This window comes from Sciurus vulgaris (genome assembly GCF_902686455.1).
Source record: "Sciurus vulgaris genome assembly, chromosome: X".
Classification (NCBI taxonomy): Eukaryota; Metazoa; Chordata; class Mammalia; order Rodentia; family Sciuridae; genus Sciurus; species Sciurus vulgaris.
Window position 1 is genome coordinate 28,058,665 of NC_136471.1, and position 14,497 is coordinate 28,073,161.

Consider the following 14,497-nt stretch of genomic DNA (forward strand, 5'->3'; position numbering starts at 1 on the left):
GTCACAGTAGCTAAAACAAAGACTAGTGAAGGTAACCACCAGACATTAAAGTATAATTCAAAGATATGATAATTAAAATAAAGTGTTGCTGATATTATAATAGATCAAGACAATGAAACAAAAGCTCTAGAACACACCCAATCACAAATAAAATTTTGGTGTATCATAAAACCAGCTCAAAAATCAGTGGGGAAAAGAAGCATTGTGAAATAAATGGTGCCAGAATAACTATTAAAAGAAAAAACTTAGATTCAGTTCATAGCATATGAATAACATAGCCAAAAGAATAACATAAATAAAAACACTTCAGCTAGATTTTTCAGTTAAAGGTAAAAGAAACTTCAAATACAATGAAAAGAAAATAGAGGTAACAGATACTACATTGGAAAAGAGATCTTCAAATCAAAGAAAGAAACCACAATAGGGAAAAATGATAAATTTGACAGTAAAAATTGAAAACAATGTTATGATTTTGGGTTAAATTTATAAACCATTCAATATCTAAATATTTGGAGAAATCAAATTCTGCATTGTCTGGTCACCTGCCACATATTAGTATTTTAATTTTATTTAAAATTTGTTTTTTTTGTTGTTATTTTTTTTTTTAGTTTCACTAGGCACATCTCAAGTGGAATAGACACATGAGACTAGTGACTTGTATTAGCTCAGTGCTACAGCATCCCCAACTTTGGAAAACCTTTCACTGCGTTTCTCTGCATAATCATCACAGATTCAATGGGGTACCATTATATGAAGCTTTAAAAAAATTGTGCTAGTATTACTTAAAAGTCATGTCTTACTAAACTGTCTTTGTTGCAAGATTAGGATGCAAGGAATACTTGTTAATATGTGTTAATATAGTGGTGATGATTATGTGGTAAAATACTCTGTCAGGTACTGCTGATTCAAATATTTGACTCAAATGTTTACCATTCAGTCAAACATTTCACATTGAGTACTGTTTCCATTCATTACCACTTCTTGCCTAGTATTGTGCTTGGCACTTGGAAGGATGATACACATGACAAGGTTCTGCCTCTGTTGAACATATGGTCTAGCAAGGAAGACATATATTGAACAAGAACCTACATAAATGGTTACATATTTAAAATTGTGAAGAGTGCTATAAAAATTTGAGGGTGACATAAATGTATATGGGACCTAAGTCTGGGTAGTAGGACAAGCCTCACATGATTCAAGGAAAGAATGTTTCAGGCAGAGGAAACAGCATGTAAAAATGCCCTGGGTAACTAGGCTCTTTTAGGAAGTGGAAGGCAAGTCATTATTGCTGGAACACAGTGAGGGAGATATTAGTCTGGGCAGAAGCCAGATCATATAGAGCATTATGAGTTTTATACGCTTTTCAGTCATCGGATAAAGAATCCATTTTATTCACTCTAGTTACAGAGGAACAAAAGTGGGAAAATTGTGATGTTGTGGGAAGATTGTCAAGGAGGTTAAAAATATGTGCAATAAGAGGGTTTAATTAAATGCCCCCCACAATCTTTGAGTGTTTGTCACATGTTTGCCCAAGCTTCTCTTGTACAAATTCTTCCAGAGGTCTATATTCATATTCATTGGCAAAATCAATGAGTTAATTGCCTAAAAGAGAATGATCTTCCAGGAATAATTCTTCATAACAAGTCACCATTCATTAAAAGCAATAGCTATTTGCAAGTCTTTTATAGTATAGTGTTTCTAGATCTAGACAACAGCACCATGGCTGAGTTATGAACGCGTATAAGCTCATGGATCAATGAACCTCATGTTTAGAATGTCACCAGAATAATGCAGTATTTAATAAGTAGGAAAATAAAAGAGGAGCAACGAACTGATAACATTAGCTCTATTTAAGGACCAGACACATTCTCCCCATTTACTTTTAAGATTTGGTTGGAGATAAAAGATCTGGCACCCAGAAAGCATATTCTAAATTATTCTTTTCTGATCATAACCACTGCATTTTCAAGAAACCTATTTATTAAAGGATCTTCACTTAGTAATGAAAGCCTAAATTTCCAAGTGCTTCCAGATGCACTTAGAAGGTAGAAAATTCACACTCTGTGACTGAATTCACTCCTCTATGACTGAGCCTGACACAGTATTTATCAACTAAGACTGATAATACTTGACATCCATCTGCACACTTTGCATTTGAAAATTAATGAGATAATACTTGAAATAAAGTAATTTAAAGTGGGTAATAAACATGTGGCATCAATGAAGAATCTATCACCAAGGATTGAACCCAGAGGCTTTAACCCTTGAGCCACATACCCAGCCTTTGTTATATTTTATTTGGAGGCAGCATCTTTCTAAGTTGCTTAGGGCCTTTCTAATTTTCCAAGACTGTCTTTGAACTTGAGATCCTCTTGCCTCAGCCTCCTAAACTGCTTGGAATACAGGGGTGAGCCACTGTGCCTGGCTCAACATATGTTTTGATGAATTAGTTGTCTGTTAATTAATCTCAAAACAAATTTACAAATGTAAATGAATGTAAATGTAAGTGTGAATGAAATAGAATTTTTCAGGTTTGGCATACCCTCTATCCTATAGGCAATGAAAAGGTCATACTTTAATCCAGCCCCTATCCAAATGGTGACAAGTTCTGAATCAGTGAAATTCAATCAAAGAGAAATTTCTGTAGTATTATTGTCTGTCTACATGACAACATAACCAAATGTAGTTTGAGTACACTACAGTGAACTGAGTGTGCTACACAGAAATAAATTGCCCTCTAGTCAGCATTAAGGCAACTTCAATAAAAGGATGAGCACTTTAAGCTGCCATTGGAGGTCATTGTCACCTACCTGTAGGACTCTATCCTTAGCCATCCTACAGTCTGTATATATCAGAATTTGAAATAATAACAATAGCTGACATTTTTAAGTGCTAGCTATGCACTAAGCTAGCTCAGCTCTTTGACTTTTTTTATAACTTTATTGAGTTATAAAGGGTATAAAATACATAATAAATATAAATAATGAGTTTAGACATATTATACATTTGTGTTATCATGACCAAAATCAAAATAATAAATGTATACATCATCTCCAAGTTTCCTTGCATCTGTTTGGGTTTTGGGGGTATGGGTTATTTTGTTTTTGTGGTAAGAGCAGTTAACATGAGGTCTATCTTCTTAGTTTAAATGTGCAGTACTTTATTGTTAACTCTAAGTAAGTAAGTACCATGTTGTACAGGAATTTGCTCATCTTGTATAATGGTTACTTACTACCCACTGAATGACAAATTCCCATGTCTTCCTCCCCCATGCTCCTGGGAACCACCATTCTATTATTACTTCTATATATTTGACTATTTTAGATGCCCCATATAAGAGGAATCATGGAATATTTGTCTATCGTGGCTTACTTATTTCATTTAGCATAATGTCCTTCAGTCTATTGTCATACCACCCTGAATGCACACAATGTCATCTTTATGGTTTTTATAGCATGTGATTCTTACAACTCTAGAGAGTAGATATTATTGTTATCTACATTATATATAGGAGGAAACTGAGAATCCAAGGGTTGAACCAGTTTGTCCAGAATCATGTAGAATGTAAGTGGCGAAGTCAAAATTAGAACAAAAGTAGTCTGGGTATTTTAACTTTAACCACTTCGTGTGCTCTAAATACCTATTCATAGTCAGGCATTTAGAAGTCCTGCAGCATAGGTCAGCACTGCTTAAATGATGATATCGAATGTATGATTTGTAATCAGAAAGCTTTGTGTTAATATGACTCTCAGATTACTGCAATCACATTTAGCTTCCCCTTTATTTGTAAAATGAAGATGAGAGTATCTACTTAATGGGGTTATTGCAGGGATTAACTGAGATAATATATGTGGAAGTACCTAGTGCTTAGCAAATATTAACAATGTATATATGTGGCTCCACATCCCTTGGGATCACCTATCAAGAGTTAGCTTTTATTTTTATCAAGGTGATAATATGGATACAGTATCAAAGGATATATATAAAGAACTAGGAAAATATGGGTTTCTCCTTTATCATTCATATTCCCTTCTCCCTTCTCCAGTATCTTTCTTAACCAAGGGCAGACATCTGGTATGCAACAGTTTAATAGTGATGACTTGATCACTTAGCAAAAAAAAAAAAACTAGTGTCCTTGATCTTCATCATCAGCACCAATTGAGCCAAATGGCATAGTCCCAAATTGGTAAGCAAAGCTAGGATCAATGAATGCCACATTTAGTCCTTCAAAACAATGTAACCTCCCTCTTTTTAGCTACCTTGTGCTTTATTAACTTAAAGGGGAAAAGCTCTAAAAGTAAAAATAGTTAACATTTGATGTGCCCATAACTTAGCTATCAATAGGGTGCCACATCTTCTAATTTAGAACAATAAAAGAACTGCTATTAGCCCAAAAGAGCGAGGAGAGAGAGAGAGAGAACACACACATCCAGTGTGACTATCATTTGCACTTCTTTGTAACAGTCTAAACATACTGTATGGGGTGTCATTAAATGTGATAATTGGTAAGTAGTTTTTTACCCATGTACTGGTTTGCCTATGAATTATAATTTAGGGGTTGTGTGCCATTATTAGTCTGCTTGCCTGTGGCCTTTTATATTCAACAGAAGCCTTGCTGTTTTCTCAGAAAAACAGAGGTCTTAGAGGGTCAACTCTGTGTGATAGGCAATTACTAATATGAAACATCAGCTTGGAATCTATAGCACTTAACTATATGAGAATGTGAGTCCAGATTTTGAATTGGTTCTATGTTTAGTTTTAGAATTCAACTTTAAAGATTATTTTGGCATTAGTGTATATTTAAAATCTATTTATTTTCCATAATGAATTGGAATCCTGTAGTTGATAGGATGAAGCTTGTGAATACCCAATCTGATTATTACTAGTGCATTTGTTAATATTTGCCAGGCATGACATTAGTGCTTCCACATATATTATCTCAATAATAACAAATTCACTATTCAATAAAAATGCAAGGTAAAGGTAGTTGCCCATTTGAAATGAAGTTTTTCATTGTTTAGTGTATCATGCACCAATTCCAGATATCAGAGTGCTCTTTTAATCAGCCTGATATTTTTGCCAGCTTTTCAGAGCATCCAGATGTTTAATTAGCAGAGTAAAGAGATAATGTGCTAATAAGAGATTGAGAACAATATATTGGAGGGAGAGGTGGCAGTAGCATCTAAAGTCTATAGAAAATCTGTTAATGTAATTTGCTGAATTGGGCGAGGAGGGGAATTTCTTTTTGAAACAGATCCACACTTAAAAGTTAGTCATCAGTGAATAAGAAATATGTGTATGGAGAAATAGAAATCAGGGACAAAAATATACTGAACAAACAGGAAAAGCAAGAAAGAAGCAAACTGCATTTTAAATCAAAGTAGTGTCTGTGGTACAGGGAATTTGAAAAGACCACATGTGGGGAAAAATATTTCCTGGGTGCCCTGGGGCTACTGTTCCAACCGCCTACTCTCTTGGTGTTTCTGGCTTTCATTGCCCCCAGCTGTGGTACACCCCCCTCTTGCTCAACAGGAGCAACGAAGTGGGGGAGAGAGAGCAAGCATAGAGCTGCAGGAAACCAGTGTCAGTATCTTTCATCAGCAGCTTTAAAGAGCCAGGGATCCATCTGAACCTCCCTATTCCACTGCAAGTCAAGAAGATTAGCATCTTTATATTTACCCTTGTTAAACAACTGAATTAGAGCCACTTGCCTGCTTTAAGGACCTTGGAAGGACTTTAATTTTTTTTTTTTTTTTTTTTTTTTTTTTTTGCTTATTGGGTATGGAGTGCCCATATGCTCAGTTAATCTCTCCAAACCCTTCTCTTTGCACAGAACTCATAACACTTCTTACATTTCACTAGTTTAAGAGTCAGCTGTTTACACACCTATTTTTCCTACTAATCTCTGAGCTCACAGAAATAGGAAAAGGATTTCTTTCTCTCTTTACCTCCTCAAACACCTAACAGTGTTTTGAATCTATTAGATTCTCAATAGTCTCTCCTCCTCATGTAACCCCTGTGTATCCCATCACCTATTGACCAAAGAGAGAAGCCTTTATATGATTTTCCTTTTATTGGTCCAACAGTGGGTTCAGGAGTCTGGAGAAAATGGTGAAGGCTCAGAAAATGAAAGAGAGCAACTGATTACATTCATATACCTCAACTTTAGCAGTAATTGTATTAAATAACTGCTGCTAGGTGTAACTCTAGTTGCTTCTACAGATTCCTAAAAAAAAAGTGGTTTGGCAATTCTACTATGCTTCAGAATCAGCCAGATTAACCATACATAATCCTGTGCTCTGTAGAAATTATGATTAAGTAGGTAGATCTCCAGCATACGCATATTTAATAAACTCCTCATGTAATTGAGTGCACATTTGACAATCACTGCCCTAAATATTTTGTTATCATGAAAATCTTAATTTCTGTTTGGGGAAGTGCCAGTAGACAACAATATTGGGAGGATTTTTTAAAAAATACAAACAAATTCAGATTGGCAATTACTTGTTAATTCTGTGCTCATCGATGTACTAGGTGTGAGGAATTCAAGAGAACTACAAGAAATACTTGCTATTCTGAAGGAATGGTCTCATTGAAGAAGGACACTTCTAAAGAGTGAGACTTAACAGAATACTCTACCCCAAAGCATACTATTAACTATATAAACTATTCCTCAAATGAAAAATGCTGGAGAATTCCAAAAAGAAAGATTCATGCATGAAATACTTTGAATTTCTCTGAGGCACCATATAAACCCAGTGAGCAATAATTCATGAAATACATGCACATTTAGCAGATTCTAAACTCGAATATGGTTGGTTACCTTTATATTCCTAGATTTTTCTCCATTTTGCAGATTTAAAATGATGTTTCTCTTGAAGGTAAACATCAATTTTGGTTTGTTTGTTTTTTCCAGATGGTTTGACTGACTGTGTGGACCCTGACTGTTGTCAGCAAAGCAACTGTTATGCAAGTCCTCTCTGTCAGGGCTCACCAGATCCTCTTGACCTCATTCAGCAAAGCCAACCCCTCTTCTCTCAGCACACTTCAAGACTATTTTATGATCGAATCAAATTCCTCATTGGAAAAGACAGTACTCATGTCATTCCTCCAGAGATCTCATTTGACAGCAGGTACATGTATATTTATTTTACTTCTTAATGAACTGTGGTCATGTTTTTTTTAACTGTGAAAAGAAGATATCTTCTAAAGATCAGACTACTTCCCATTCCACATAATCCATATTGATATCTTTCTTTAGACTTCACTAGAATGCCTAAGTCCTTACCAATTACTGAGGAAAATATCCATTTTTAGAGATTCGGTATCACAAAAGTTAAGTGTGTATGTGTATACATGCATATAAACACACACACACACACAACTTTTAATGACAGAAAGGAAGGAAGGACAATTTGGATTTATTGTGTTGACTCCTTGAAAAACTCTTGAGTTTGAAAAGCTAAATTTTAAGTTTTGTTCCATGAAAATATTTCCATATGAAAGGATTGGGTGAAATGCAAGACTTGTAAAAATCTGTCTTCTAGGAAAGCTCAAATGCGTCAGTTGTCACTAAAGACCTGAGACCAAGCTCAGCCTCTTGGGCAAAGAAATTTTAAAAATTGACTGACTTATTTGAAGTGCAATAACATGAATTTGCTCATTAATATTCATTGCTTCATATTCATCAATGATATAATTAATTAATTATTACTATATTTTGGTAATTCACTGAAGTCAATATTTCCATCTTAAAAATTTCCTCCTCTTCATTCTGTAAGTTGCTATTTCAGTGGATTTCTAGACTATTGCAAACAAAAACATGAAAACATGGAAAATGTTTTTCTAGGAGTGCACAGCTACACCCTACTCACTGAACTCACTCAATTGCAGCCTGATGAGCATTATCAGTGCCCAAGAATTCTTTGGTCAAGTTTATATTGATATCAGTGACATTCTAAGAAAGCTGAAATTCAATCTTGAGTGAGAGAAATAATAAGCTCCATGACATGGAGATGCATGCAGATATATTAAATGACACACTGAACTCAAATAAGGGGAGAAAGTCAGGACCTGAGAGAGAAAAGAGACAAGTCACAGACAAGTATACAGTAGAAAAAGGGAAAATGAAGATATGCATGAAAATTTGAAACACTCAACTCCCCTTCAGTTGTCTACTAGAACTCTTATTGAAACTAAAATATTTTTCATTATTTTTATTTTTGTGCAGTTTTGACCTTTTAGGCCTGTGACAGAAATCAAAACTCAAATGCCAATATATCACAAGAAAGGAATTTTCTGCCAGGGGATCTTGTCAAAGTTTGCCTCCTTCGAAGAGATTCAGTGAGCCTTATTTTGAAATGTTTCTCCTAGCGCAATAAAAACTTGGAGTAACTTTCAGATGAGGTGTAGTCATAGTAATTATTTAGGTAGGGAAGACTTATTTATTATACACCAGAGGAACAAAAAGAACAAAAACAGCCATTGTCCACATTTTTCTATTTAAAGTAGAGGTAACTCATCAATGTTGTAGTTTCCTCTACACTTAAAGACAAGTCAGTTTAAAAAAATGAGAGAAATAATAACCACTTCCGTGACATGGAGATTCATGGAGATGTGTTAAAAAACACTGAATCCAAGTAAGAGGAAGAAGTCAGGGCCTGAGAGAGACAAGAGACAAGTCATTGTAATCCAGAGCAGGACATTTGAGCAATAAACTTTGAAAAGTCAGGACAAACTTAAACCCCTGCGGTTCAGCTTCATGCTTCAGCAGAGCTTGCCCGCAGCTCACAGAGTGTACAAACCTATTACTTGTGGTGGTTAATGCCCTTCTCCTCCTCCTGGTTTGATTGAGTTTTCCCATTCTTTTGTAAAATGCTCCAAGTTATCATTTAACTCTGCGAGTCACATTTAAATTCAGAGTGATGGGTCTCCATCCAGTGGTCTCAGAATTACAGATTTATACATTCTGTCAGAATAGGTGCAGGTCTTTTCCAAGAAAAGTAGTTAAAAACAAGCAATCTGTTTCCTCAAAAAATATAGTTTTTAATTTTGGGTATCTCTGGGTGAAATAAGTCCAATTCTGATCAAACATATGAATAATAATTGTTACAATCTCTTAAATCTATACAGTACTTTTTAGTTTGCGAAGTCTTCAAGCAAACATTATTTAATTTTATCCTGATAGTATCCCATTAAGTAGGTAATTATACTAGGCATATTTTATATATGAGGGAACTGAAGTTCAGAGAGGTTAAATAACTTGCTCAAAATCACACAGACCATAAATTGGCATTTGTAACAACTCCCATAACCTTTCCATTATGCCATAGCTGCCCCATTTTAGCTTGCCCTTAAATAAGTCTAATGATATGGTCCAAATTTATCCCAGGTAAATGACATCTGGGTCAACAAAAGAAACTCAGAAACCAAGTGGTTTTAAAAAATTCAGTTCATTTTAATACACTCCAATGACATCATCTACAAATTTCCAATCAGTGCTAATGCACTACTCTTTGTAGAAGACAATTGAATGATACGAAATGGAAGTTTTACTACATGTAAATTGTTATTGTTCACTTGTTATATGTCAGGCCTCATACTAAGTTTTTACTTATGCTACTCCACAAAAACTCTTCATAGCAGGTACTATTACTAGCTCTACTTTTTGGGCAAGGAAACAAGAACTGAGATGTCAAGTAAATGACTTGATTAGGGTCAAAATCAGAGTGTCAGAGGCAGGATTTGAACCCAGGCAGATGAGTGGTAAAAATCCTGGTCTCTAAACTACAGTACTGAACCACTTTGGCTAGTCAGAAAGCTGGGGTGACAGTCTCCACAAAGACTTAATGACTCTTAAACATTCCTGACTATGGGGTTGCTCTCCTCCAACAGATCTAGGGCACTTGTATGTCATAAATGTCATAATCAGATGAACCATTTCCCTTTTTTTTTTTTTTGCTTTTGCTTTTGCTGCATAACTGAGAGGAGATAGCTGGGGAGGCAGGTGAAGAAAGCATTGCTACAGGGCTGATTTGCCTACTGGCAAAAGATGACCCACACAACTGACTTGCTGCCTAGCACTGCCACAATCAGAAGCCTCTGGAACTAAAGACAGTGGTATATAGGTGACTAAGAGTTACAAGGACACACAGATGTTAAATAACTGTTCATCCTTGTGCATCCAAGGGAGACTGCATTTTCTTGTTCTGAATTTGCTGCACTGGCATGTGAAAGCACATAGAACATGTACCTTTTATGCCCATGATTGGTGTAATGTCAGTGTGGACATGCAACTTGCCCATGGTGAAGTCTCTAGCAAACTCAACTCACTGTTTTTTCTAAAGACCATTTATCCTGTTACCTGTGTTGCTTTCTTTTCTTCAATCTATGTTTTCTTCAAACATAACTACAAAGTAAGCCACATATTCTATGTGCCCTGGATGGCTTAATACTTTTTAATAATGTAAATAGGTGAACAGAAGCATTATTGATCTTCAGTGTCTAAGCATTTAATCACTATTAATAATGTAAAAGGTTTTTATAAATATGTAAAAACAAGAGTACATTAAACTAAATGACAGCAGTAATTTGCAAAGCCAGACATTTCACTCGCCATCACTAATGGAGAAGTGCATTTAAAAAACAAAATCCTACCCAGGTTAGTGCAACCACTGACAGCAAGGTCTGGCCAAACTCATTTGTCCATTTTGTAATCATGAAAGAATGATCCCCACATCAATCTACATCAAGTGTCTATATCAGAGGTTGCTTAAAATTATCCCATAGTTGGCCTGACATTTAGAAATCAAGATCTAACATAAACATTGGAATATATTCCTTCTCTAGAAAATTCACAAATTTTGTCTGGGCCCGTGGACATGGCATAAGTAATCTGGAGCTGAGGACCAGCTACCACTCAGAATTGGACATAACATGCCTCTCTAAATCACTATCCACTCTTTCCCTTACGCCCGATTGACTTTACTCACTTCCACTGTCATGCCTACCCCTGCTCTTTGAGCGTCTGACCTCTGCTCTGTACAGTTTCTATAGCTATAGCTTTCCTTAGAAAGAGCTCAAGTGTGTGTGTATGTGTGTGTGCATACACAGGTATGTGTATTCTGATCTCTTTCCCTGAGAGTCTTTAGATATCATCATTTTTACTTTATTATATCAGTTAAAAAAAAAAGATGACCAAACATGAAATAGGAATCACATTAATGGAACAATAGTTCTACCCATAGTACACATAATACTTTTGTACACCTCATGAATAAGTTGGCATATATGGTATATACTCTGCCTCATGAGACTAATAAACTCCTCTGGGGCCAGGGGTCTTAATATACGGTGTCTTATATCCCACATATCATGGTATCAATCCAGGTTTCACCATAGTAACAAAAAGTGCACTTTTTATGAGAAGAACATGTATGTTGACAGGCATTTGATTATTGTGTTTATCATTTTGAGCAAGTTTTATGATCAGTTTAAAGATCTAAAACTTTACAGCAGTGCTGCTGAATGAAATTGTGGTGACTTTTCTACCAACCACTTACGGAACACCTACCCTTAGTTGAAAAGTTCTAAAATTGGGACCAAATTAGTATGGCACTAAGTACCTGAACAGGCTAAAGCATTCTGGTTGCACTAAGTGGTTGCACTAAGCATTCTGAACAGGCTAAAAAATTAAGAAGTTAAACACAATGATAACTTTATTCCAGTTCTAACTTTTTGTGGCATTGTTACATTTCAGTTTCTTGATTCACACTGGGATGTACATTGTTAGCTCTGAATTGTTCTCATTAGTTAATATTTTTGTGAGGACAAGAAGTAAGTCTGATTTGTTCTCTTGTTTTTTGAATATCTATTGCTGTGATAGATTTTCATCACTATGACCAAAATACCTAACAATGACACATTAAAGAAAGTAAAGTTCATTTTGGCTCACAGTTTCAGAGTTCATGGTCAGCCAGAGCCATTGCCCTAGGACAGAGGTAAGGCAGAAATCATGGCATGGGGTGTGGCAGAGGAAAGCTGCTCAGCTCATTGTAACCAGGAAGGGGAGAGAGAAAGAGAGAGAGAGGGAGGGAGGGGGGGAGGGAGAGGGAAGGGAGAGAGGAGAGAGAGAGGAGAGAAGAGAGAGAGAGAAGAGAAGGACAGAGAGAGAGAGAGAAAGAAGAGAGAGAGAGAGAGAGGAAAGAGAGAGAGAGAGAGAGAGAGAGAAAGAGAGAGAGAGAGAGAGAGAGAGAGAGAGAGAGAGAGAGAGAGAGAGAAACAGAAAAAGAAGGAGGAACAGGAGGAGGAGGAGGAACAGGAAGAGCAGGAGGAGCAGCAGAAGCCAGGGACATAATACAGTCCCCAGGGGCAAGTTCCCTGTGATGTACTTCCTCCAGCCATGTCCAACCTTCCTACAGTTACCAGCCAGTAGTCCATTCATATTATCAGCCATTGGTTAATCTACAAATGAGGTTACAGCTCTTATAATCCAATCTTTTTCCCTCTGAATATTGCTGCATTGCCCAACTCATGAGCTTTTCATGGGACATTTCAGATCCAAACCTTAGCAATTGCTCTGTGGCAAGCTACTTCAAGTAGTATAGTAAAATAAATTTTTGTTATTAAATCTCATGATTCTATGGGTCAAAAATACAGGCAGGACTTGGCCACAATGTCTCATATCTGCTCTATGATATTTGGATCCTCAGCCAAGATAACTCAAGTAGCTGGGGACTAAAACACCTGGACAATGTCTAGGAATCATTCCACATACAAACTCTCTGTTGACTACTTGGGATTCCTATTAGCATGGTAGCAAGCCTTGAATTTGTTAGAGCTCATGCATGAAGGCTCAGGGTTCCAAGAGTGACTGTTCCAAAATATAAGAAATGGAAGATGCCAATCTCTTAAGTCCTGTGTCTGAAAATCGTCATGGTGTCATTTGTGTCATATAGTATTGGTCAGAGCAGCCAATGAGCTTGCCCATATTCAAGGGAAAGGACATAGGTCCTGCCTCTTGAAGGGAGAAGTACCAAAGAATTTTTGATCATCTTTAATCTATCATACCACTGTATTCCAAGATTCTAACTAGTACCCAGCATATAACAAGTAAAAAATGAGTGAGTGATTAAATGGGTAGGTGGTTTAGTTGTAGTAATTTTGAAGTGCAAGTGTTCTTTTCACATTTGCTAATGAAAAACTCATTTTGATTGCCCAGAACACACAGATGATATCAGGACCTTAAATAAACCAATTCCCAAATGTAGCAACAGCCTAAAGGTAAGATTACAATTCTCTAAATAGTACAAGAACTAAATTCATAAAAGATGAAGTTATTATGTAACAGTACCAAAGTGATTACTTTTTTAAAACTTAAAAGACCTTCCACCACTGTCACAGCCTGCCAATAATTGATATCATTTATAACTTTGTATAAGCATCTGCCTTCAATGGGATATATAATCAAAATGTAGTAACAAGGATAAATTAGGGAGCATTATCAAAAAGTCAGTAGGAAGACTGCTGTTAATTGGCTAATTTTGGTATGCATCATTATTGCTTCTCGCTAGAAAACTAAAGAGAAGTGCTGCCAGACAAATTGAGGTACTACAGATGCCTAAAGTATGGAATCCCTGGCAAACTTCACTTATCCAAGCTCTTTTCTTCTTTTACTACACCCCACTCAATAATAAAATCTTGATTCCTGCTCCTGATTAGTCATAATACCTGGTAATAGCCATAATTGCTTATCATAACTTGTTTAATAAAACATGCTTTTCTGCACTTGGTTGAGCTGGGAATGAACCATTTGAAATTATGTGAATATCAAAACAAATTATTGACCTAAGACTGAGGTTAAAGGAAAGTTGCAGGAAGGTGGTCATTTCTGCAAAGCTGTTGATTATGAGTAAAGACTAAGACTTAAGAATAACTGTACCTGACAAATACTAATTACAGACTTAAATATGTTTTTATCAAAATTTTGGTATTTCCAGAGTAAATGATGATTTTATAAGTACTCAGATATCAGACTCCTCTGCCATTCTTAATGTAATCTTGTACCCTGATATCAATTCATTTTTAAAAGAGTGATGAGAATATGTATTCATTCATTCATTTAACTTATATTTTTTGAGCACCTACTCTGTACCAAGAATTATATGGGTGAAGATAAACAAAAGAAACCCACAGTCCCGTTTTTCACAGAGTTTACATTCTAGTGAAAGAGGCAGTCACACATCAAGATTTGATCATTGCACATTGTGCATATGAGTGTGTAGATATCAAATTACCATACTGTACAACATAAACATATACAAACGTTACATCAGTTAAAAATGAAAATAAGAAAAATACATAAATAATTAGAATAATGGCACATGGAATAAGTTCTGTGAACCTAAGACAGAGAGCATAAAGAAAGCAGTGAGCCTGGCACAGGCTGGACAGGAATTTCAGGGAATAATGGAGACCACATGACATAGAACACCAGGTT

At 35.9% G+C, this 14,497-nt stretch overlaps 1 protein-coding gene across 7 annotated transcripts in view; it reads left to right on the top strand.

The window, feature by feature from the left end:
* TENM1 (teneurin transmembrane protein 1) overlaps positions 1-14,497 on the top strand; it is a 753,664-nt gene that overhangs the window by 595,102 nt on the left and 144,065 nt on the right. For all 7 annotated transcript variants that reach the window (XM_079123321.1, XM_079123316.1, XM_079123318.1 and 4 more), the window contains one exon: positions 6,917-7,133. In XM_079123321.1, the coding sequence (XP_078979447.1) occupies positions 6,917-7,133 (217 nt within the window). The remainder of the gene's footprint in view (positions 1-6,916; positions 7,134-14,497) is intronic.